This window comes from Sceloporus occidentalis, unplaced genomic scaffold (genome assembly GCF_023333645.1).
Source record: "Sceloporus occidentalis isolate IW3139 unplaced genomic scaffold, rSceOcc1.0.p SCAF_70, whole genome shotgun sequence".
NCBI lineage: Eukaryota > Metazoa > Chordata > Lepidosauria > Squamata > Phrynosomatidae > Sceloporus > Sceloporus occidentalis.
Genome location: NW_028317050.1, coordinates 1,527,413 through 1,553,559, shown reverse-complemented (window position 1 = coordinate 1,553,559; position 26,147 = coordinate 1,527,413). Strand labels below are relative to the sequence as shown.

The following is a 26,147-nucleotide window of genomic DNA, read 5'->3' as shown; positions in this document are numbered from 1 at the left end:
CCATACAAATACAGTATTTCACATTGATTTGTCATTTTTTTAGGAAATTAAAATTTATAGCTTCTTAGTAAATGTACTTATCTGCTCTTAAATGAAAATATCATACAAAATAAAACACGTTAAACACTTTGCATTACATTTGAACACAAAAGCAATATATGCAATATGTCAATGATAAAAAAAAGGCCCCTAGTAGGCAGAGAAAAGTATTGTCTGTTACCAGGGGCAAAGGTTAATAGTAGTGTGGTCTTATATGTCTTGATGGATTGACCCAAGGTCTAGGCAAAGCAGTAGAAGTCATGCCATGTATCAATTGTCCTTGCAGTCTTATAGGCGAGATTATAGCTGATGGCTTAAATCCTGACGGATGAGGGTTAGAAGGCTCACGGACTCTAGCATCATCAGTAGGAAAAGCTCTATGTCTCATCAATAACATTGCAGGAGTATCTTGAGAAGTCCACCTAGGTTTCTGTTGGTAAAGAGAGGGAAATCTTAGTAGTATAGTATAGTAGTTAAACAGACATTATGATCAGGGTACAATAGGTATATATACATTAAGAAAGGAGGTATTTTCCCTGTAGAGTTTATAGTCTAAGTAACATTGTTGCTGGTCACAAATATATACTGTAAGTTATTTAGACTGTTCTTTGGTTAATCTTAAAACCGTGTAGTAAGAAAACTTACTACTGTCCTATTCACCAGTGTAAAGCAGTTGCAAGACAAGTTACACAGATATGTTTCTTTGAAATACTCACATCTCTTCAGTAAACTGGGAGTTTACAGATCAGTTCATCGCTGGAAGGGACCAACTTTCTAAGTGTCTTTTTCTGTACAAAGTTGGCTGTACATAATATACCGTTTCTTGGAAGTCAGCTCACTAATTTACCACTATAAATAAACAGCCAGCCCAACCCTAGTGAGCTTAGTTGGTGAGCTGCCATGTTCATTCCACCTGCAACATTACAATTTGGACAATGTATTGTAATGTGTTATATGCAAGTTTATTGTTTTTTCCTATTCAATGTTTCTGACTTCTCGCTCCCCTCTCTCTCTCCTCTCACTCTCCTCTTCTCTCTCTTCTTTCTCTTTTCTCTTGTTACCATGGCATCTGTCAGTGGATGGGATATATTAGGCAGGAAATAAACATTTTGTCCTCAAAGTTGATGTGTTAGAAGCAGGAAAAATGGTCAAGCCTAAGGATTTGAGTGACTTTCACAAGGGCTAAATTGTGATGGCTAGACAGAGCATCTCCAAAACTGTAGCTCTTGTGCAGGGCCAGATTGGGAAGGAAAAGCAGCCCTGTAACTATTTGAACGTTAGGCCTATATATTCTTTTGCGTGGTTGAGCTCATTTGCCCATATGCTAGAAACCACAGGGGCACCCCAACTTCACAAGTAACATGTCCCACAGTGTCACATTTGCACCCAAACAGCTTGTCTGTGCCATCTTTGCATCACAAGCAGCTTGTCGGTGCAATCTCTGCCCCTTAAACTGCCTGCCTGTGCCACCTCTGCCCACTTAACAGCCTGCCTATCCCATTTCTGCTCCTAGACACTTACACAGTCATTCACTTATTTACTCACTCATTTATTCACCCATTCTATCTTCCGCACTCCCTTACCTCACCTGTAGATTTTACGGTCCGGCCGAGCAACACTGGTGCCTCATTGATGTCTATGCAGCTTGACAGCCGCCACACACTGTGGTTTCCTGCGTAGGAGAAGCAGGAACCTGTGTGGGAAAAAAGCGTTTCCTTGAACAGTGTGCAAGCTCCACAGACATCTGTGCGGCCCCAGTGCTGCTTGGCCGGCCCCGGTAGGCCAGTCCGGCCCTGCGCTTGTGAGGTTTCCGAGGAGGGAAAAGCAGTGAACTGGTGACAGGGTCATGGGCTGCCTAGGCTCATTGATGCACGTGGGAGCAAAGGCTGGCCCGTGCGGTCATACAGATGAGCTACTGTAGCTCAAATTGCTGAAAACGTTAATGCTGGTTCTGATAGAAAGATGTCAGAACACATAGTGCATCACAGTTTGTTGCGTATGGGGACCAGACCAGTCAGTGTGCCCATGCTGACCCCTGTCCACTGCCGAAAGTGCCTGCGATGGGCACGTGAGCATAAGAACTGGACCACGGAGCAATGAAAAAAGGTGGCCTGATCTGATGAATCACGTTTTGATTCGCAGGGTCCATGTAGGTCGCTTACATGGCACTAGGATTCATCGAGACACCTCAATGTATTTCAAATGCTAGTCTTTCCATTTATGAGATTCTACCAACAGCATTTGCCAAAGTTTGTGGTAGTAATTGTTTTTGTATTTTTTTCACACAAATTGTATTTCAGGTATAAATTTATAGCTCCAGGTATACGTCACACAACAACCCCATATGTTCATCAACATCTCCTGGCTTGTCTGTCAAACCATTTTTAATTTTTTTTTAATTAGACACTCCTTGGGTATTTGAAATGCTTTTACTTTAACTCTTTCCATGTTAAGATTTTTGGGAAGATACAGCGCTAATTGAAGCACTTGTTCATAATAATGTTTTATTTTATTTTATTCTTTTTGGTCTTTTTTTTACATTTTGCTGGAACTGGATGGTTCCTCTGATGCATAATTATTTTTAAATATTACCACTTTTTTTTAGCTCCCCCCCCCATATTTTTTATTATTATGTTTTAAATATTTTACTAATCACATTGTGATTAGAAAGCTGGGCTCCATTGACTTGCATGGTTGAATGCAGTACCTGTATTCAACCTGCAAGTGGAGCCAGAGTTCTTAAGAGGGTCTGGAGACCCTCTAGCGAACTTTCCCAACTTGTTTATTTTTTTAAAGGACGCACCGACATCTTGCAAGTGGCAAACTCACTTGCAGTGGCAGTTGTTAGCACTCTCCGGAACGTTCACAGTGCATCCTGGGGTGAGTGTTCGGTGTTGCCGAATGCCTCGTTACCTGACCTTTTGTGTCTGATGTGCCTGGGCTGTCATTGGGCGTTAAGGGGTTAATAATACCACTTGTTTTTGGACACAATACTTTTTTGTGCAGGAACATAGAAAATGTAGTAGAGAGTCAGAGATTAAAATGTATTGTAATGTAAGGAAGTTTTCTTTATGAGACGGTGGAAAATAAATGGAACAACCTCCCATTAGAAGTGGTAGAGGCTAATACAGCGAGGGAATGTAAACATGCATGGGATAAGCACATGGCTATTCTGAATATAAGACAAGACCAAACACTAATTCTGGATGTCTGTGGCTCTACATCAAAATGGGCAGACCAGATGGGACGAAAGGTTTCTATCTGCTGTTTATATATCACCAATTGTATTATATATTTCCCTCTTGCAGCTTATGAGAAAAACGTATATATAAACTTGCTAAACAACTAAAGAAAATATAACTGCAGGCTCACGATTCTCTCGGCCAAAACTTATTTTCTCCCACCTCTCACCAGGAGGTAAAGCAGAAGATAAGATAAAATAAAAATGACGCATCTGTGCAAAAGTGGACTTTGTATTTTATACCATACACCATATGTTAACAAGATACAATAAAATGAGTTCACTAAAACATATGTTGAACCTATTTACTTCTTAGATTAGGTACAGTCCTCATAATAATGTTTTTTTGTGTTAGTCAATATTCTGATCTTTATTTAGACCCCATCTTTCCATTTTAGATGCCCCCACATAGCCTTTTTTTGTCTAAACCACCTAAAACAACTACAGCTGCCCCAGCAATATGCACTCGAAAAATGAGATTTTGTGATCAGGGGCACATTACCCATGAGGCAAAATGGGGTCCAATTGCTGTTACTGCTATGACAACCACAGCCTTCAAAGCCGCCGAAGAAATTATTTATATTATGTACAAAAATCATATTCAACTGGCATTAAACCGAAAAGCCATAGATTTGTTGGCACCCCTTCATCATGAAATCTTTTTGAAAGATAGGAACCATCTGGTCTGCACATTTTTCCTGATTTAAGGACTCAGACCTTACTCGCACCTTGGTCTTGTCTTGGATTCTGTACAGCTTTATGCCTACCCCAATGCAGGGGCAAGGCGGCCGGTATCAACCAGTAAGACAAGTATTTTTCCTGTAAACTCTTGAGATAACAATTCTGCAAACCTTCTTTGTTTTAAATAAACTTTATGATTAAAGGGGTGCCAACAGATCCATTGCTATTTTATTATTATAACTATAGCTATATAATGTTCAAGCACAGTAAACCCAAGCCCAACACATGATTTTGGCTGCTTATTGGTCCATTATGGTTATAATTGTGGACTGGTAAAGTACATTAGCATACCTGAGAACTGGCCTGGATATCTACTGCTCCCTCTCTACTTGGAAGCCAGTAGCTTTTCTTTTACTTTGTAAGTATTTTCATGTGTTTCGTTTGTCCTTTTAAAACCCCTAAAACCTGGGGCCATCAAACAGTTAAATTGTGAGAATCCTAAACGTCTTTGTAACCCAAGCTTGTCACCCTAGGTGCTCTGCAGGTCAGATTAAACCCCATCTGTGAGTTACACAGGAATGCTAACAAATCACCTGGACCTGAAGAGTAAATATTGAAATAAGGTGGAGAAAATATTATACAAGGGAGGAAACGACACACACTGTAAAACAACATGAAAAGATGACTGTTGGTCAGAATTCCTGTATAGAGAACTGCCTTATAGACTGATTGAGTGACTTAGCATTGCCATCGCTAGATCTGGTCACCATATAATTTTTCATTTTTACCAAATTAAACTCTGTACATTTTGTGACAAGTTATGTGAGTAAATGCAGCAAAAAAAAAAAATAAACCCACCATTTTAGCATAAACTTAATTTTCTCTGTGAAATTCTTTTAACAATATTAAAGGGACACTCCAGCTGTCATATGCACTTTAATACAATGGATAGCTAAATGGTCCTTTTAAGTGTACATGGTGTCCCCCTTGCATATGTAGGGATTGTGGAGAATCCACCCATATGAATTTGCTTCTTTTCTATCTCCCCACTATTTGAGATGTAGGAGACACATTTTAGTAAACACATCTCTTAACACATGGTTTATTTACTGCCAGTAAGCTCCAATGCTGGCTCGGTGAACATCACAGTTCCCACCGTGAGCAGAAAGGACTCCCATTGGTTTCAATGGAAGCTCTTTCCTGGCACTGATTGTCTGCTTCATGCAGCCAATAAATGGTTTGAATCTTCAGACCACAGAGGTGGTATTCTTCTGCAGCTCTGGAGCTGCAGCTTCCACCAAGGTAAGTGGTTTAGTTTTTCTCTTTTATGAACATTTTTGAAGAATGCATTTAAAGTACTCACAAGACTGCATTCTTGCCATACTGAGTATGTGTGAGTAGTTTTATAAAATGTCTACAGCCAATAATTGTTTGTCACAAGATTTCTGTTTCACCTAAGGGGATAGATAGTACTGAATAGAACAAACTGCTATTAAACGATTTAAAAAAACAAACAAAACATTTTTCTTCTTTAGTAGAGAACTTACTTATGAATCTAGATAATATGCATATTTTGGGGTTTGTTTCTCTTATCATTACTGAAGCAGCACTAAGATATTGTGACTTGGATATTTAATATTTCCATTGTTATAGCTGGCAAGTTGCTCTTGGGAGATATAACCAAAATTGTGCTATGTAAAAATATTTACTTTTGCAAAATACATAATTTTCCTATACAAGTGACTTCTAATCAGGCGTCAATAGTCAACAAACAATGAATAAATAAAAAATTTGAGAAAATTAAAAAAAAAATGCTAAACCTTTAAAGCGTTAAATTCCATGATCATTAAGAGGTTAAAACATTTCTAGTTTTCACATAGGATCATGTTTTTAGTAGCACATATGTCATGTGAATGTGTTCTAACTCGGTTATCTTTGCCTAATCTACCCGACAAACACACTGACTGCTTATCATGCTACCTTATGGTAAACAACAGAATCACTCTTATCTCATAACCAAACAGTTTAAAGAACACCGGACTTGAGGGACCGTCTCACTCAAGAAAGCCTATCAAGTGAAAGACTTGATTAAACATGCAGGGCTTCATTTGTATTGCCATAAAGAATCAGCTCAGTGCGGTGTTTAATCAAGTCGTCACCCTAGGGTGACCACATCGGACCATTGCTCATCTATAATATCTCTCCTGCCACCAGGGGGATTTTATCCTCAACAGTGTATAGCTTGCCCTGATATGACCAATGAGTACCTAGTATTGACCTAACATATTACAAATCAGCCCTTAGGTAAAACAAAACAGAGTTTCAAACAGAGCGCAAGTTCATACTTATCATGGAGCTAGAACGTCACAGAGGGGTTTTTTTATGGCTATGAACTTGGTCAGTGTCCTCTAGCTGAAATGCTCTAGGCTTCCAAACTCACTCCCTGTGTGATAATTCATCAGGCTAGCTGCTATTGCAGACCTCCTGCTTCTCCACTAGTTTATTTTTCTTCCAGGAACTCAAAAAAACAGTATAGGAAAGGCTCCAAATTAATCCAGATAGTTGCAGGATTCTTCAAGGTAATCAAACCCGAATATTACCTACACCCACACACCAGAACTGGAATCCTGCCATTAAAACTTAACTTTTAATATTGTTGTCATAAAAAAAGCACAATGTGATAAAACTCCTCCTCTATAGACTGCAAGTCTGTATCACATCTAGTCCAAATGAAAAATTCAACGGGACTAGCCAGCAGCCGACAGAAAATGAAGGACTCTAATCTATTGATCTGCCTCGCCTGTAAAGGATTCTAAGACTGCCTAATAGCAAAAAAAAGAAAATAAATTAATAAAACCCGACGCGCGCTTCTACGTAGTGTTCGCTACATTTTCGTCAGGGGATTTCTTCCAGGCCCAGGGACACATCTGTTCAGCCTTCGAGACCCTGCTGTTTAAGTGGGAGCACTGGTATTGCCGCTGTGGACCAGATTGGGAAGGGTTCTGAGGTTCTGCTGGCCCACAATAGTTCATCCTTTATGTGGAACTAGTCCATATTCATAAAAATGTCCCTACGTGCCTCCTTCACAAGGTTTTGTGGCATCGGTAGCCGATGGATCCTGTCGAACAGTAAATCGGACTCCATCTTGTTCATTCCAACAAGTTCCTGTGGGATTCTATTACTTTGTTTATTTTTTGTTCTACTCTCTCCGCATGCTCTCCCAGCTCTCTTATCTGACTGTTAAATTTCTTAGTGAAATATTTGATATCCTTTTTGGGATCTTAACATTTGGAGTACAGTCTTTGTTTTCTTTAAGTGGTGAATGGGATACCATATTAGAAGTGATCTTTTTTTCTTTGTTTTTTGGTGCTAAATACTGCACCAATTTGCCCTGGGCTTTCTTGAATCTCACTGTTGACGTTATGTTTAACTAAGTTGGTCACCTTCTCTTGTTTAAAATGTCAAACTTTTCCCCCAGCCAACAGTGGAGCTCATCTGAAACACTGCCAGCTCCTTTATGCTCCATGCATGGTAAAAGTTATTTTTAAACAGTCAACATAGGGTATGGGGTCTATTTATAAAGGTTTGAGTGTGTTAACTTAACTGTGTTGGATAAAACTCAGCAACTCGTCTATTCACTAAAGTAAAGTCTACTGTCAGGAACGGGATTTGGGAGTAATGCATCAAAGCTGCGGGCTGTTGGGTTATACAACTAGTAGGCTGAACCCTCTTTGAGATTCCGGGGAAGGAAATAGGAAGGCCTAAAGTAAATGTATGGGATGTATAATGTGTGTTTATTGTGTATATATAATATTTTGTTTGTGTCAGGCTCGTATGGAGTCTGTGTGTATAGTAATGGCTGCTATGTTAGTTAGTCATAACTATCTAAAAATGTATTTATAAAGTGCATGGAGTAGAAATCATAGCTTTCATCTCAAAACTCCAACAATTCATTATAACACCAGAGAAGGTAAAATATACAATTAACATAAACTCACTTTTGCTTATACAAACTAACAGAAATAGAAGAAAAGCTAGACAAAATATTCTTTTCTAACACAAATTAAGTTGATTAAACGGAATCTAGAGCTTTTGTAATGACACTGGGGTAAACTATTTCAGCTGTAAAGAAGTATGGCTCTTCTGAAACATTGATGAATTTCACTCACCTTTGATTCCTCCCCAAGCTCCAGTGGGTTTTGTCTTGGATTAGGCTCTCCGCTGCAGCCAGACAATTGAGACAGCTGACTAAGATCCCATAGGGACTTGCTCGGTCTCCCCCCGGTTGTTTTGGCAACAGACAATCTGGAACGTTGTACATTCTTTAAAATATCACTTAAAGCACTATGTGACTCTTGTCCATTTCGTACATTTACGGAAGTTCCTTCAAAGTTACGACAGGCGGCTAGGCGGTGCCTGATAGTGTAGTCAGGCAAATTCACAGTTTTTGTGGTGATATTTGAAGAAAACAGAGGAGCACCTGTTACGTTGTTAACCTCTGAGTTTGTGCCCACGTTCTTCTCGATTACTGGTACTACTGTGCGCCGTTCTGTTATCTTATTAACACTCTTAGATAACGGAACCCCAACTAATGGGCTCTTGTAAGGGGCCGAGAGAATATCTGTTGGTTGTAACATCCCACTGGTGTTAAACTTTTTAGGTGAGGAGAACCCATTTGCATTAATCTCTGCTATTTCTGATACGGGTTGACAATTGTGGTTGACCATTTCAGGCTCCTTGGGCACAGTTATTGCCAGTGAAGGAACTGGTGATCTGCTGTTGGCAAAATCATATCTTTGTAGAGGGCGTGAAGCGGCAAAAAGAGTTCGGAATTCATTATCAAATGTGTCAGTTATTTCTCCTGTTAACAGTGTGATAAGGTTTCTTTCCAGTCGTGAGTCACCCCATGTGAAACTAAAAAAAAAAGAAGGGAGTGCTATGAAAAATAGCAATCATTTAATTAGCATTTTTAGGTATTTTAGGTGATTGCACTAAAACCTACAGGTTTACGCTTCAAGCAAGGCTTAGACCCTATCTCAAACATACATTTTCGATGTCATAACTTTATACGTTTCACCAATTTCAGTAATCAAAGATTAAATGTGAGAAAGTGTCTTTTATGCTTTGCCAATAGTGGCTTTTTTTAATTATCAGTGTAGGGCTATGACCTACTTAGATACTACACTATACATGCAGAAATAAAGTTACCAGATTGTGATATGATATAAAATGAGATAAGGATTAAAAATCTTTTCTTTTTATTACCAGTAAAAACTTTGTTACTCTCTCTTCTTAATGTGGGCCACTCACACGGTGGACACAAAGCAGGGCTTCATTCCTAATCATTTATTATTTATTTACCGTATTTATTTATGTATTAATTTAATTAGCAGGGGTGTAATTTTTCTTTCTTTTCTCTTTCACTTTGCCTGTTGGAGACAACCTATGTGCAATTCTTATTGTGTATTTCAGTAACAACATAATGTCTCATTTCTATACACAATCTATTAGTACAGTCAACATAATTTCTATTCTGTTTGACATATAGTATTTTATTTCTGCAGCATTTCTTTTAATTAAAGTTGAACTCCCACCATTCTTTTATTACTAGTATAAGATTAAAAATAAATTCTCAAAATATTGTGCCGTTTTCTTTTTTAAAACAGGTGTAGTGTTTGCCGAATGTTTTCCAGAAGCTGCATTTTAGCGATTTAAATGTGTTCTCGCTATTTTATTTTAGCCCAATCTACTAGACATACACCCTGACACCTTATGCAATGGCTCATTGTTAGTCACTCGATCGGACACTGTGACTAATGAAAGTCTATAGAGGAACAAATTAGATTAGCATTCCCATAAAGAATCGTCTTAGTTTGATGTTTGATCATGGGAAGTAACTGATAATATCACATGGCTGACAATGATGGCAGTCTATATTTTGCAGAAAATGGAGGTCTTTTGGAGCAAAATTCCATAAAACTATTTTTATGCTTAGGGAAAAATATTTTTTCCATAGGACTTTCCTTTTAAAATGCCAATAATTAAGAAATATCACATGGTATCAGTTTATTTTATCTATCCACAAGTTTATAAATAAAATTAAATCCTATGTAGAGTTGTTGGTATTAATAAACTGCATTAAAATTTGAACATCTACCATTCAAATCATATTCTTTTTCATGAATGTCTATGTCTATGTTACAGTCCAAATATTTAATCGTCATTATAGAAACATTTTTAAAGGGTACCATACAGTTAGTGCAGGCCTTAATAAATAATTATATTGTGTACCTATATACCACTCTCTTATGGAATAAACAGAATGTACATACCTGTATGTTCCTGTGATTACAGATTCACCATCTACTAAAAGGAATTTTTCTTTTAGCTTTCCTGTTACTTGTCTCAAATGTCGGGTGTTGAAGGTGCATCCTGAAATTACTCTTACACGCATGTTCTATAGGAAAATAAAAAAAAAAAAAAAATTGTAGTATTCTTTACATTTTTATCCTGACATCAAGGATGTGCAACATGTATAACACATATTTGTAAACTTTTTAACATTTAATTCCAGCATTAACACTTAAATATGTCTACTCTATCAAAATGGTCAGGGGAGGGCTGGCATATTTTGGCCCAGGGGGGAATGTAAAGCCTTGACCCCCTAGTAACTAACATACACATTGGAACACGTATTTACACACACTCTCAAACTAACACATCGTTACACACACTCATGCTACACACTCTAATAGACTCACGCACAAATACACATTCATACTAACACACACACATACACTTTAACATACATTGTATGTTTTTCAACTGTTGTGTGAAAAAGAAAGTACACCCTCTTTGAATTCTATGGTTTTACATAACAGGACATAATAACAATCATCTGCTCCTAAGCAGGTCTAAAATACAACCTCAGATGAACAACAATACATGACATATTACACTGTGTCATGATTTATTCAACAATAATGAAGCCAAAATAGAGAAGCCTTGTGTGATTCGACAGCTTGTAGAACCAACATTAAACACCAATAACTTGAAATAGTTTTTTTCTGTATGACTTTATCAGTCTCTCACATCGTTGTGGAGGAATTTTGTCTCGCTCTTCTTTACAACGTTGCTTCAGTTCATTATGGTTTGCAGGCATTTTTTATGCTTAGCTCTCTTAAGGTCTCACCACAGCATGTCAATCGCGTTGAGCTCTGTACTTTAACTGGGCCATTTCAACACCTTGATTCTTTTCATTTTTAGCCATTCTGTTGTAGATTTGCTGGTGTGCTTGGTATCATTGTCTTGTTGCATGACCCAATTTCTCCCAAACTTTAGCTGTTGGACAGATGGCCTCATCTTTGACTCTAGAATACTTTTTTATATAGAGGAGTTCATGGTCAACTAAATGACTGCAAGGTTCCCAGGTCCTGTGGCTGCAAAACTAGCCCACTTCATTACCCCTCCACCACTGTGCTTGACAGTTGGTATGAGCTATTTGTGTTAATATGCTGTGTTTGGTTTTCACCAAACATGGCGCTGTGCATTATGGCCAACCATCTCCACTGTGGTCTGTCTGTCCAAAGGACATTGTTCCAGAAGCATTGTGGTTTGTTCAACTTTTGCCGTGCTTCCCTGTTCTTTTTCAAGATTGGAGGCTTTCTACTGGTAACCCTTCCAAACAAACCATACTTGTTCAGTCTTTTTATGTACTGTCATGAACTTTAACATTTAACATGCTCACTAAGGCCTGTAGAGTCTAAATGTACTTAGTTTTGCACACATGGCTTCTCCATTTTGGCTTTATTTTTGTTCAATAAATCATGACACAGTGTAATATGTGTGTGTGTGTGTGTGTGTGGTTGTTCATCTGAGGTTGTATTTATCTAATTTTTAGACCTGCTAAGGAACATGTCCTGCCATGTAAAACCACATAATTCACAGAAGGTGTACTTTATTTTCACATGACTGTACATTGCAGTGAAAAAGTATTTGACCCCTTCAGGATTTCATCTATTTTTTATATTTTTGACATACCTGAGTCATGTAACAATACCTCTAAAAGAATGTTGATAAAAATCAATATGGAAATGTGCTATAATAACTGTAAATATGTTTACTAAAAATGGTGATGAAATGATTATATAAATACTTTTAAAACAAGAGCATGGGTAGAGACCCAAAATAAAGCTGAGAATTAATGCTTGTATATGTTCACTGAATGACAGGGTAATATGGGTTCAAATGGTAGAATTAAACAAAATGTATGTAAGAAAGTAGTAGTGGTATGCGTTAAATTATATAAATTAAAGTACTTAAATGTAAGTGAGACACCCTTAGAGAAAGGGGAGGCCAGCAAGGCAAAACTATTATCAAGGCTAATTTATTTTAAAACAATGGGTCTTTATATTTGGAAGGCATTCAGTTGTGCTTGCGAAACAAAAGTCTTGCCCGGTCAAACAGGTATTTTTATTGTGTTTTAGATACAAAGTAGTGTTTGTAAGGAGCAAAGACATTGTCAAGGTATGTAGCTTAAAGTGAACTTGGCATGTAAACATTCTGCCTCTTTTTTGTTTACTAATTATTAAGAGATTTTAAATAGTTTTTCCTTCCTAGTATAGTTTTTTTTAGTGGTAAACAGCCACACCTGTTGCCATACTAATATGAGAAATTACACCTAACTCCAGGGCTGGACTGGGATTGAATAGGCTGCCCTGGCACTTTAAAGCCAGCAGCCTCCAAATGACATATGTATGGCTGCCTGCTGGGTATTCGTGGCTGCACATTATGTTTTCATACTCATGCAGAAGCACATACTGTATGCAGTCAGTGCTGGAGCAGCAGTATTGGTAAGTATGTGGCCCTACTGGGCACTGGCCCACCGGGCATTAGTTCAGTGTGCCAGAAGGCCTGTCCAGGTCTGCCTGCATGCTGTTCATGTATAGGCCACTAATGAACATGTTTTTTTTCCTAAAAGGGACAACCATTTGTTACTCTCTGCCTAGTCTGCATAGTGTTTCTAAGAGAAATACTATGCAAATAGTTTATAATACCTCACCATTACATATGTCAACACCCTAGCATGTCACGCAGCATTCTTTATGCAAAAGCATGGATGGGAGGCATTGTGTTCTGTTCTGAACCAATACATCAGATGCATTTCATCTAGGATGTTAAGTGTGCATAAGCACAATGACCTAATGCTCCTTATTGACCAAGATACTTTACAGAATCAGTCTGGAGTCTCTCAAGAAGTAAGTAAACAAGCAGTGTTCCTTTTATAAGTGAAAATTTGGATGGGCAGACAAGTACACTCTTTCCCCAACCTTATGTGTAGTGTAGGGTGGGAGAAAATCCTAGGGCATTAAAGTCACCAATGTCCTAAGCCTGGCCCATTTCAAGCAAAATAACCTTAGGATACAAGACATCAGTAAGGAAGAAACATGTGACTATGTCCCCCTATATTATGAGGGAACGTGCATATACAATACCTACAACACACATTGTCTTGCCTGGTGTCCTCCTTTTTGGGGTGGAGGAATTGGAGTTCACCGTAAAGAGAATTCTAAGTTAAAAATACACCTAAAATTGTGTTCAGCTTAACTACACATACTATGGCTGCATCAAAGAGGGTCAAGCGAAGTCATGTAACGTTGTGTGACTCCGGAGTAGTGGTGTGGCAGCTTGCACTTGTTAATGTTATTTTGCTTGAAATTTTTAATATCGGCTTATCTTCAAGTATATACAGTATTTATTTTGGAGGTATTATTCTCTGGCTTGATGAGGCTATGGGGGTTGCCACATAACAAAATGATACAAGAATAGGAAAAGTAACAGATTAAATTTTTTCATATCAAACAAAATGGACAGCGACTTTATTTTAATACACATATTATAGAGAAGTTGTAGAAAGGGGAACTCTCCATTTCTATCAACTGAGTAACCAGAGCGCACAGGTTAGCGCAAACTAAGATGATGTGGGTTGTGTACCAAGTGGTCCCTAACAGTCATTACTCATATATCCCAAGGATCTTTCTTTAGGAGGTACACTCACTCTTTGAAGCCCTATTCCACATGTACTTCTTCCCTCCAATGATGTCTCTCTTTTCGGAAGCACTGAAAGCTAAGTATCTGTATATAAACAAACCATGTTCTAAATCCCCTAAATGTCACAAGTGTTTATATACAACAGAAAATATGCAAATAAAATATGTTAGCTTTCAAAATATCTTACCCAGTTGCGTATTTTTAATTTGTCATAGCACCCCTAAAACATTTTACCATGTGATGCGAGATTTTTAGTATAACCCCTTTTCCTAATTTTTAGAAAACTTATCATAGGTTATGTGAAATGAAAAACTTTCAGGTAAAATCAGGGCATTGCCACACCAGTTGCATGATCTATACATAATGTACAGTCTCTCACAAAAGTGAGTACACCCCTCACATTTTTGTAAATATTTTATTATATCTTTTGATGTGACAACACTGTAGAAATGACACACTTCTACAATGTAAAGTAGTGAGTGTACAGTCTGTATAACAGTGTACATTTGCTGTCCCCTCAAAATAACTCAACACACAGCCAAGAATGTCTAAACCTTGGCAACAAAAGTGAGTACACCCCTAAGTGGAAATGTCCAAATTGGGCCCAAAGTATCAATATTTTGTGTGACTACCATTTTTTTCCAGCACTGCCTTAAACCTCTTGGGCATGGAGTTCACCAGAGCTTCACAGGTTGCCACTGGAGTCCTCCACTTCTCCGTGACCACATCACGGAGCTGGTGAATGTTAGAGACCTTGCGCTCCCCCACCTTCCGTTTGAGGATGCCCCACAGATGCTCAATAGGGTTTAGGTCTGGAGACATGCTTGGCCAGTCCATCACCTTTACCCTCAGCTTCTTTAGCAAGGAAGTGGTCGTCTTGGAGGTGTGTTTGGGGTCGTTATCATGTTGGAATACTGCCCTGCGACCCAGCCTCCGAAGGGGACACCATGACACTCCCACCACCATGCTTGACTGTAGACAAGACACACTTGTCTTTGTCACCTGGTTGCCGCCACATACGCTTGACACTATCTGAACCAAATAAGTTTATCTTGGTGTCATCGGACCAAAAGACACGGTTCCAGTAATCCAGTCATTAGTTTGCTTGCCTTCACCAAACTGTTTCTTGTGCATCATCTTTAAAAGATGCTTCCTTCTGGGCCATGCAGACCAATTTCATACAGTGTGCGACGTATGGTCTGAGCACTGGCAGGCTGACCCCCCACCCCTTCAACCTCTGCAGCAATGCTGGCAGCACTCATACATCTATTTCCCAAAGACTGTCAGGGTTTTTACCCTTCCCCCGCTCCTCTTGCTTCTCACACTCAGCCTCATCTCAGATGAAGTAATTTCCTCTTAATTACTTCCCTGGTTTCCTGCTGATTAGCCAGCCCTTCCCTGCTAGAGTCTGGCTATTTAAACAGCAACACTTCAATGTCTCATTGTCCTTGTGTTGGTCTCAGACTCTCCAAGTGCATTCTCCAGTGTTCCTGCATTTTCCTGTGTATGACTCCTGGCTTGGCTGATTTCCTCTGCGGCCCCTGAATGCTGCTTACATCCCTGACTCCGTTTGACCTCTGGTATCCTGACCTCGGCTTGTTTGACTTCCTGATTTGTCTCTCAACCCCTGGCTTGGATTTTTGACTACGTCTTATGGACATTATTTTCTCTGCATTAATTATTATTATTATTTTTGTATATTCAATAAAGGTGATTGCACTGCATTTCTGTCTCCATCTGGTTTCTGGCTCCTGACAAAGACAACCTCTGGATATGACGCTGAGCATGTGCACTCAACCTCTTTGGTCGACTATGGGGTTCTGAGTGGAACCTGTCCTGTGAAACCGCTGCATGGTCTTGACCACCGTGCTACAGCTCAGTTTAAGGTTCTTGGCAATCTTCTTATAGCCTCGGCCATCTTTATGTAGAGCAACAATTCTTTTTTCAGATCTTCAAAGAGTTCTTTGCCATGAGGTGCCATGTTGAACTTCCAGTGACCAGTATGAGAGAGTGTGAGAGTGATAACACCAAATTTTACACACCTGCTCCCCATTCACACCTGAGACCATCTAACACTAACGAGTCACATGACACCGGGGAGGAAAAATGGCTAATTGGGCCCAATTTGGACATTTCCACTTAGGGATGTACTCACTTTTATTGCCAAGATTTAGACATTAATGGCTGTCTGTTGTTATTTTGAGGAGACAGCAAATTTACACTGTTATACAGGCTGTACACTCACTACTTTACATTGTAGCAGAGTGTCATTTCTTCAGTGTTATCACATGTGAGGGGTGTAATCACTTTTGTGAGATACTGTATTTCCTACAATGTGATGTCCAAATTACACATATCTATTTATATATGATATTCTATATGATTCATTATGTAAATTAGTCTTAGCATATATGCAGATATTAATGTAAACATGAACTAACATATAGGATTATAGTTTCCTGTTATTATATCTAAGTTAACTTAGTGAACAAATATAATTAAGTACAGTTTAATGTTTTTAGCATACGCACCTCCATGTATCGAACATTGATTCCAAGGGTTTCTACCATTTGCAGAAAAGAAGGTAGATGATGGAAATTTAGGACTATGTAAACTGGAATCATACGTCTTGTGGCTGCTTCGTGTAAGTCAAGGAAAATATCTGGATCTGTAAATACATCCATGACAACAGCAATAACCTGGAAGGCACGGGAACAGGTTCAGTAAGATGTTTTAACATGAAGTAATTTCTGTGTAAGGTGTGCTGAATTAAATGACAAATTGCCCATACTCTCAATATACAAGGTCACATTGTACTAGGTTTTTGTGTTTGTGTCCATCATTTCTATGAGTAAAAAATAGAACATTTTGTAAGTCAAGAAATGCTGATATCTGAGTCTCAAAGTTGGCAATATGTGATGCATGTAGTTTATTAAGATTAATAAATTGCTAGGATTAATAATTCCAATCAATTAATTTACTGTATGTAACCTATGACCCAGCGGAGGTAGTTGGTCGGACTATCCAGCTCCATGACAATGTACCCACGTAAACTATATATATGTAGGATGAGAAATTTAGTAAAAGCTAGCGAAAAGAAACAAATATAAAATATTTTAAAAAAACTTTTATATATTTTTCCCTCTGAATCCTCACAAAATTAGGTCAAGTGATGGAAAATCCCCTCCAAATTTATCAATTCAGGTGTCATGATTTCAGAAATACCTGAATTTCCATACTTTCCCAGCACTTCTAGGGAACATACTATAAAGTGTACATTATTCTTTAGAAAGCCGTACAATGTTTACATTAGGTATAATGGGATTTGAACTTTAATTTTAGCCAAATAAAAAATACCCACTACTAATGTATCAGGGGTATTTGGGCATTCTTCATGCAGCTATTTGGCCACCAATCACTGTAAAAGGTGGCCGCAAAAAATATTTCCTGTGCTTTTTTTCACCAACACTTCTGTGTTGCTTAGATTTTTTTTGCACAGGATATGTGTTACGGCAGAGAACCCCGGCCAAAATTGTTTAGCTGCATCTCCTGGTTATGGAAAATACCCCACATCCTTAGTTTTTTTTTCTTTCTAGAGGGCTATAGTCTTCCTTTACATATAGTACCCTATAGGGGGCAGGAGGGTTATAACGGGATGTATGATTTTTTTTTTATTATTATATTTTTTATAAAAAAAATTGTGTATTTTTTTTATTTTTTTAGAACAAATTTGCACTGTTATCAGTGCAGTATGGCTAGAAGTCCTCTTAGGGACCTCTTGAACATGATACTAATGCCAGTGATGTCACAATGACATCACGTAGCTCACTTTATTGTTTCTTTTTATTATTATTTTATTATTTTAGTGATTTTTTTATTGTTAAAAAAAATCACTAACACTTTTTTCTTTTTTTGATTTGTGTTTCAGCATGTGAGAAGATTGAGAAACATGCGATCCCCCTGCAATCCCCCTGTACTGATCACACTGTGATCTCCTATGCAAGTCCCTATAGACTTCAATAGAGATCACAGTGTCTGTGATCAGTGCCTCATTGGAGCGATCGGATATACCAGCAGGGTCTAGACAGACCCTGCATGGGATATCCTGTCCTCCGATGACCTTCCGGGTGACGTCAGCAGTGATGCGACCCAGAATGGAATGTCCGATCACGTGATTGGGCATTTAGAACAGTAACAGTTTTCCGGCGCTCGTGCCACCAGCTGTTACAGACAGCCTGCTCTCCCGTGTAGCGGTAGGGATGCATCCATCCGGTACGTCCATAAGGGTTTCTTGAGATTTATGGACGTACCGGTACGTCCATAGGGGACCGAAGGGGTTAATCACATAATACAAGGGAACCTATGGCGTGTACCGATCACACAACCTTAAGAACCACAAATGTACATGAGATGTCTGCACAATTGGTTCATAGCCATGTTAAAAAGAAAAAAACAGTAGGTCAGGTGTTATGTATTCATCCATAGGTAAATGAGTTTCTAGCAAGCATATACCTTATATATTATGTGGTATGTGTGTTTACGTATTTATGGTAAGTGTTTTTATGTATTTATGTATTTAAACACTCATACCACTTTCAGACTAATGCACACAATACACAAGTCAAATGATAACAACTCATACATACATCACTGTCAGCCACACATATCACATTCAGTCCTGGTAAACATCTATACAATGGAAAAAGCGACTATCCCCTTATTTCCAGATCATTTATATTATTTACAACTATAACTAAATTGTTGTCAAATAAGTGATCCAGTACTCAAAATAATTAGCCACTAATTGTGCGCCTTTCTAAATAGCCCAAAAGTAAAATGTATTGAAAAAAATATATATATATTTTTTTAAATTATTTTTATTTAAGCTTAAGGTATGACTTGGGTAGGGTTGCAGCTTGAGGAAGTGCCACCCCCTTAAATACCACTGGTGTGTGTTTGATAATTTATATATGTTTGCTTGCTTTAATAGGAAAACAAATGTTTGAATCACTTGTCTATTTATATACTTATTTTACGAAAAATCAATAGCCCCACAATTTATCTTGATATTGATCCCTACAGATCCTGGGACCTGCCCTGTCTGTGTAGGAGGGGATATATAACCATTATATATGCGTCAGTGGATATATCTAACACACATTTTCTATACCTATTTGTAAACCCAGAAAAGGTACCTTGTGTAGGCATGGACATTCATTTAAAAATGCTTGTTTTTTTTTTTTAAATGTAAATGCCTGCAAGAAGGTTTATCCTGAGTATTATATATCATCCTTGACCTTTTATCCATCTTGGCTGTGTGCATATGGGCATAGGGGCTGCCATGGCGGTTTATACTTAGCAATGGATCTATCTGGTATGGATGATTGTTGGGTGGATCACCGTTAAGCAAACTCTTTTTACTGGTTAAGGTCCATGGCATAGTGGAGTAATGTGTCATGGGCGACAGCAAACATTATTGAGTGATACATGCTAAACTCAGTTTACGGGTAGATGTAAGCATGAGGTCATGAAGGATTTCACATTGGTAACTTATTTTGGACCAGGTGGCATGGTAATCTACAAGAATTATGTCAACACTGACTGACTGTTTTGTACCTTTAGGAAAGCAGTGTGGAAACCCTGTTCCATACCAAACACGACCCTACACAATGAGTTGCTTTGTGTAATGTTTTTTTGACATTCAGTGATGATTAAAATACAGTGTTATCATTTTTATACATCATTTTAAATAAATAGCTACATTAAAAAATAACAATTGGCACAAAAAGACATTACCCACTGCCTATTGCCTACACGATCTACATGTACTCATATGGTCTGATACATCTAAACCAATCTGATAGATCTGCGCAATACACTTTCTTATGTAATGATAGCCCAGTTCAACACTGAAGTTTTTATTTAAGCAGTGCTTTTCTGCTTTAAAATTCTGTAAGGTGTAGTATAGTGTATTGAATAACACTATCAATCAGCCAGAACCCGTGCCTTAAATCCTCTTCAATTTGATAGTATGAATAATGGAAGCTACAATTGTGCAATACAAAACAAAAAAAATGCATCTATTGTAGGAGGCCAACATCTTTTCATACCAAAAAGCCCATGCATTGTGTTACATCACTGCACTTTACAAACACTATGAAGAAAACCAAACTAAAAACATACCTTAGTTGCATTCTGTATAGTCCTCCGCACAATCACCTTGATATGTGGAGCATTATTAGAAGGAGGATGAGTGTATACTTCTGCCCGTGTTATCCCCTTCCAGTTGCCTCCTTCAGGCCAACCAAGATCCAGCATAGGTGTTGGCACATCAGATTTTCCTGGCCAATAACTAATGCTTCCATCATCATCAAGTTCCGAATCATTCTCCAGTTCTATCTTCCCCAACTCAGAATCAGTAGCAGAACTTTCAATTAAAATTATTTCTTCTTTAGACAAAAAATGCCGAATTCCTTCCTGTTTGATACAGTTTTGGAAAGCTTGTGCACCAGAAGATAGCAGTGTTTCTAAGGCCGTCCTTTGTTTTTCAGAGTAATAAAAATCAGGGTTTCCCTCAGTCAGGTCAACAAACTCCTGATCTTCTTCCAAGCATTGTAGCTGAGAATTAGCCATATTTTATACAATTGTCACTAATGAAAATTTATTATGAAAAAGTATGTTTATTCACATGTATTCGCATGTGTTTTCTTCACGTTTAAAAAAAAAAGCTTAGGACTATCTTCAATGTATAGAGTGTTGTAAATTGATCACTAAAATAGAGGAAACATAAGTTAGCTTTTTAACAAACAATTTTACATTTTTACAACAATAAAAAATACTTTCTCTCTGTAAACTTTCTATGCCATATGATGACCACACCTGGGAACTCTCTGGGTCCTACTCCAAATTTTTGGGTCACCACCAGAAAACTCTGCATCACAAGAGAACCATTATGACACGCCCCACTCCCCGCCCATTTCCCTCAGTAGGACTGGCCTTGAGGTCAGTGGGACCACCCACAATGTCAGCCAGATCACTCACTGACCTAAGCGGGACTTCCTGCCTGCATCCCACAAAAGGATCTCCTGGTAGCCAGAGCCAGGATGATGACGACCTATACCACATTTGAGAACTACATTAAAAGGCTAGGTAGATCATAAGTGAAATATTAAATGTACTTCAGATTAATCAGTTTCTTAAGAGCTCCCCACCCCCTTTATTTATTTATTTCATAGGTGGGGTTGCACATACTCGCAGATTACACATGCATCCCATGAATGTCACAGAATACATTTTTGGGGTCTTGTTCCATCAAATTCAGGTCATAAAAATACTGCCTATGCACCATGCCTTACACTGTGCACAGGCAGCATTGAGTTTAAGCTGTGTATGTCTGAGAGACACACAGCCTAAACGCTCCAGAAACCCGGGCCTGCAGAGGGTGGAGCCTAAAGAAAGTGGAGTCATGCAGCTCCACATATCACCGCCTACTTTAGGCTCCACCACCTTTATGTCCCAGTACACCTGGAGCAAAAGATGGCAAGTATGCAATATAGCAGAGAGTATGCATATAGAAAAAGACACAAACTCTAGGTTAAAAATACATATACCCACAACTATGCCAACCTTTTCGCACCTCTGGCTCACCCACTATTTTAAATTTTTTAGGGATCAAGCTTTTTTCCTCAGCATGCTGGCAAACTGACATCACAAAAGATCAGCATCCTAGGGCATTTTAATTTTTTTTCCCCATGGTAGCATGCAGCCATATTATTGCCTAAAGGCAGCAATGTGGCTGTTATTTTACTTTTTTATTGTTAGAGAATGTTTTGATTGGTCTATGGCTGATCTGCATTTACCGAACGAACAAGGAAGCCAGTGCTTTTTACTGTAAACGTGCAGCATTACTCCTTACCGGTCTAACATGTACTGTTAAACTCACAAGATTTCTGCCTAGAGGATATAAGATGGTTGCCGGTTGCCTCAGGAGCTGATCAGCAGCCACCCCTACACTACAGAAGTATTTTCTCAGGAAATATTTGTAGCATGCCACATACTGGGCAATGTAGCTCTTTTATGCTTGCGATGTACCATATACACACACACTATATGTGTTAAAGAGTAAGTTTAAAGAGTAAGTCTCCCGTTAGATTTGTAGTTATGGTGTTTTTCTGTTTTATTTCCTGTGCTCAGAAGACGTGACATTATTTTTTTGTGTTTTTTTTGTCCCATGTAGCCCAATCCGAAGCATTTATCCCAAAGCATGACTGAAAGTTGAAAAGCGAAAAACTCACACTCGTCTGTGAAATCTTCAAGGGGTGTGCTTTTAGGGAAACTTGAAAGATGGGACCTCTACTGTGGGCCCAATAAAGTGATCTGTCAAAATTCCAAGTTTGAAAACTAAAATGTTGCATGTTCCACAGCATGTGAGACCCCACAACCTCTGAGAAACATGACATAACAATGCATGTGGCATGTTGTTGTACTCAGGAGGCATTGCGGAATACAAATCTAGGACTTTTTGTTCTTTCACATAGCCATCCAGAAAAAACCACAGTGAAACGGCATATATGTAAAAAATTAAATTTTTCTGGGGTACAAATTGAGACCTGGACCTAACAAAGTGGGTATTCAGAAGTTTGTATGCATGTGGAGTATTGCTGTACTCATTTCCTGAAGGTGAATACAAGGTGAATACAAATCATAAGTTTTTTCAGTACTTGTACTACTCCAGAAAATGCTGCAATGTGTTGAATTTTTTTGAAATGTTTGGCACAGATGGGGAGTTAAAATGGTTCCATAAAAAGTGTTAAAATAACCCTAGCAAAATACTTTGGGTTGCTCCATGCATTTTTGCAAAGAATGATAATTTGAGGGTGACACTGAGCCATCATAAGTCCATATATATGATGTCTGGAGCTCTACAACATACAACAAGAGTACAGATGTGTGATCCATGTTGTACCTTTACTGGTCATGCGCCAATGGCACCGATAACTCCTATAATCCACTAGACTAACCAGAGTGCCGTAACATTATGAGGGTTTGTGGTGTTAACACCAAATGTTTGAGGCCTCTGTAAACTGCTCTTCAGGGCTTCATGTCGAGGTATGTATCGTACCTTGGATATAGATGGCTGTGCCTGATTGTAAGCTTTTGAAATAACTTTTGGTTTCTTGATAGAAGCCACAGATGTTTTTATTCCCTTTTAGGAATTTCCAGCAAACAATGAATATCTACTGAGACACAACTCATGTACCTGTCCATCATATTTCTGAACATGCCTCATGTTAAATGCCAACAAGGGGCAGCAAAGCCCTCCAATTGAAATCAATGGGAGCGTTTTCTGCACATGCAATGGGGATGACAGTGAGTATGGCATGCAAGCCAAGGAACGTGAGGGAAGGGAAAGAGACAAATGTATCTATCCATGTATTTGTGAGAAGGAAGAAACTTTCATTTAAAGGGGATACTCAGTTATTACATGCATTCAAGTGCATATTAATACTTGAGTGTCTTGCTGTTATGTAGTAAGGATCATAGTGCTTACTACAGGAGCAGTGAACTACTGCCATTTGCTTATTTACTGCCTGCAAGCAGACAGTCTATGCTGTTCTTAAAAAGCAGCTTGCAACTTGCAAAGTATGAGCTGCTTTCTCAAACATTTGGAAACTTTTGGAAAAAAGTTTTCTGGCACTGTATGGCTGCAACGGCCGGTTTTACCCCATTTTGCTTGAGGGAAATTTCTATATTAGTTAACACTCCAAATGCAGCCATGGTGTGCTCTGCTTACAGGGTGTTCCATGTTATGCTTTTCCCTTTTAAATTTTAAGAAGCAAGCCTCAGACTTGCTTTTTTTATTGGCTTGTTTAACTGGGTGACATTCATAAAATTAAAACTGCTGGCTTTTTTTGGAGCCTAAACTATCAAAGAAGTAACATACAACCAAATGTCTGAGCACTATAATAATTATGTTTCCTGAAAATGCCAATTCACTGTCTTCTTATGGCAGATAATATCCATGTAATGCTTTTCATGAATAATTAACAATGGTCAGAGCACATTAAACATAAAATGCTAGCCGAATAAAAAAAATTACAAGAAACTATGAAATGAATAACATGACAACTGATCTGGATTAAAGCAGACACTCTGTACACAGCTTATAACATAATTTTAACACTGTTAGATGAGGTTCAACACTACCTTTGCTGCTAAACACCCATCTAGGACTCTGTTTTATGTACTAAATCATAGGTTAAATAATGTTGTGTTAGATAATAAAAGCTTTAGGTATGGACTTAGTTCTTTTATCAACTTTAGGTGCAGAAGAGCATTCTTTACATAAAAGTGAAATTACATTAGTGTAGTGTATGATGCCTGCTGCAAGTAAGGCATGATTATAATGGCTTAATAATGCAAGGTAATACCTGTTAAAGCGTCCTCTTCATTGTTTAAGCAGCTTTCAGGATCTACAATAAAAAGTGATTTGTGCGCTGGGTGGTACAAATGTAAAAAATTGGACCTTTCGGTAAATGCAGAATCAGCTTTCAGGATCGTCCACATTTGGATCTTGTAAATCTCAAATTTGTAATTGCATAGTAAGGATCACCTTCCATGTCATCGCAATCCCTTTGTGTCCTTTTTCTCTGTTCTGTTGTATGTCTTCCTTTAAACAGTTGCAACAAAAATAGCTGTCAAGTCTACAATAGGAAATACTTACTGTCGCAAAGCCCCTGCGACCCACTGTCCCATTTTCATTGCACAAGCATGAAATGTGTATATCCCTAACTAAGAAAGCAGGTGAGAAAGGTTGCTGGGCTGTTCCCAGAGGCTGGCTTTCTCCGACTTGCTTCTCTCCACCTGCTGTATTATCCTTTCCTTTGTTCTTCCTGTCATAATGCCAGACACACAAGACACACCAGAGCAGGTCATGCAGCGTACCTCTGGCAACCAGGAAACGTTCTCAACTTATACAGATCAGTTGACTTATTTGCAAGCAGGAGATGATAAACCACCAGGAACTTTAACAGGATAAGCTTTGCCATGGAAAACAAAAAGGGATTTTTAGTTTCACAAACCACTGATTAAAAGTGCCAGTGGCACCAGCTATAATTAATTTCATTACAGTGCCTTATGAATTACATCAAGTATGTCAGATGTATGATAAAAACACAAACCGCTAAAACTATACAAGACGTACATGAATGCAATCCAGAAAACAAAGTATGTTTACATATTTGGCTTAAGTCACACAGTTTGCTAATGGTTTATAGAAAAAAACACATTAAACGGTTTTATAAATGGCCAGTTGTCAATGCTACGGCATTATTTGCTATGACAGTTGCAGATAGCAGTCATGGATGACTAGTGCAGGGCATAATGTAGGAATCAAGTTTCATATCAAGTTACAAAGAACAATACAAGTTATTTGGCAAAGTCAGATAAAGGCTGCCAATTTGATCCCCTCTGTAATTGTGGAGCTATATATATATATATATATATATATATATATATATATATATATATATATGTATGTATGTATATGCAAAACTGTACATAGAGCCATCATTTAAACTTTAAAACCCCAGGGTTGGGGCAATGTAGAATTCTCCGTCAATAAAATAGTCAACAAATGGTTCCTGTAGGATACAAACAATAAAGGCATACTCCAATAAACCTTTCACTGAAGAACAACTTTGCAGCGAACATATATAAAGTGAAGACATTACAGGGGTGAAGATAAAGTCTTAACGTGTATGCATGCAGTTTCACCAGAAAACTTTATAGTGCAGTAAAACAAGAAGTGGTCAATGAATTACGGATATCCAGGCTAATTCACAGATCATGGTCTATTTTTACTCTCTTTCAGATGAAGATCTTTTAGAATGTACACGTAAATAAATTACTTGTATAACATTATGTCTACGCTTGATGTATATCTCAGTTTTTGTAAGCATAAGGAAAGCATTGGTAAGGTTACAAAGTGTGTTGAACAAGGTTGTTTATTGCAAAATGGCCCAGGGGTACGTGAAGAATTGGTCTGGCCACATTTTTCAGGTTCCACATACCTAAACAGCAAAGCTAACTAACTCTTCATTAGAACATTCCAAAATTCTGACCTTCAGCAATTCTG

The 26,147-nt window shown here is 38.2% G+C and overlaps 1 protein-coding gene across 1 annotated transcript; it reads right to left on the bottom strand.

The window, feature by feature from the left end:
- Positions 1–232: 232 nt before the first annotated feature.
- LOC149286321 (scaffolding CK1 anchoring protein E-like) lies at positions 233–20,644 on the bottom strand. The gene is made up of 6 exons (XM_089494230.1): positions 20,195–20,644; positions 16,543–16,710; positions 10,294–10,418; positions 8,728–8,875; positions 8,131–8,613; positions 233–469 (listed from the first exon to the last, which is right to left on the bottom strand). The coding sequence occupies exons 1-6, from the start codon at positions 20,642–20,644 to the stop codon at positions 233–235; spliced, it is 1,611 nt and encodes a 536-aa protein (XP_089350356.1).
- Between the last annotated feature and the right edge of the window lie 5,503 nt (positions 20,645–26,147).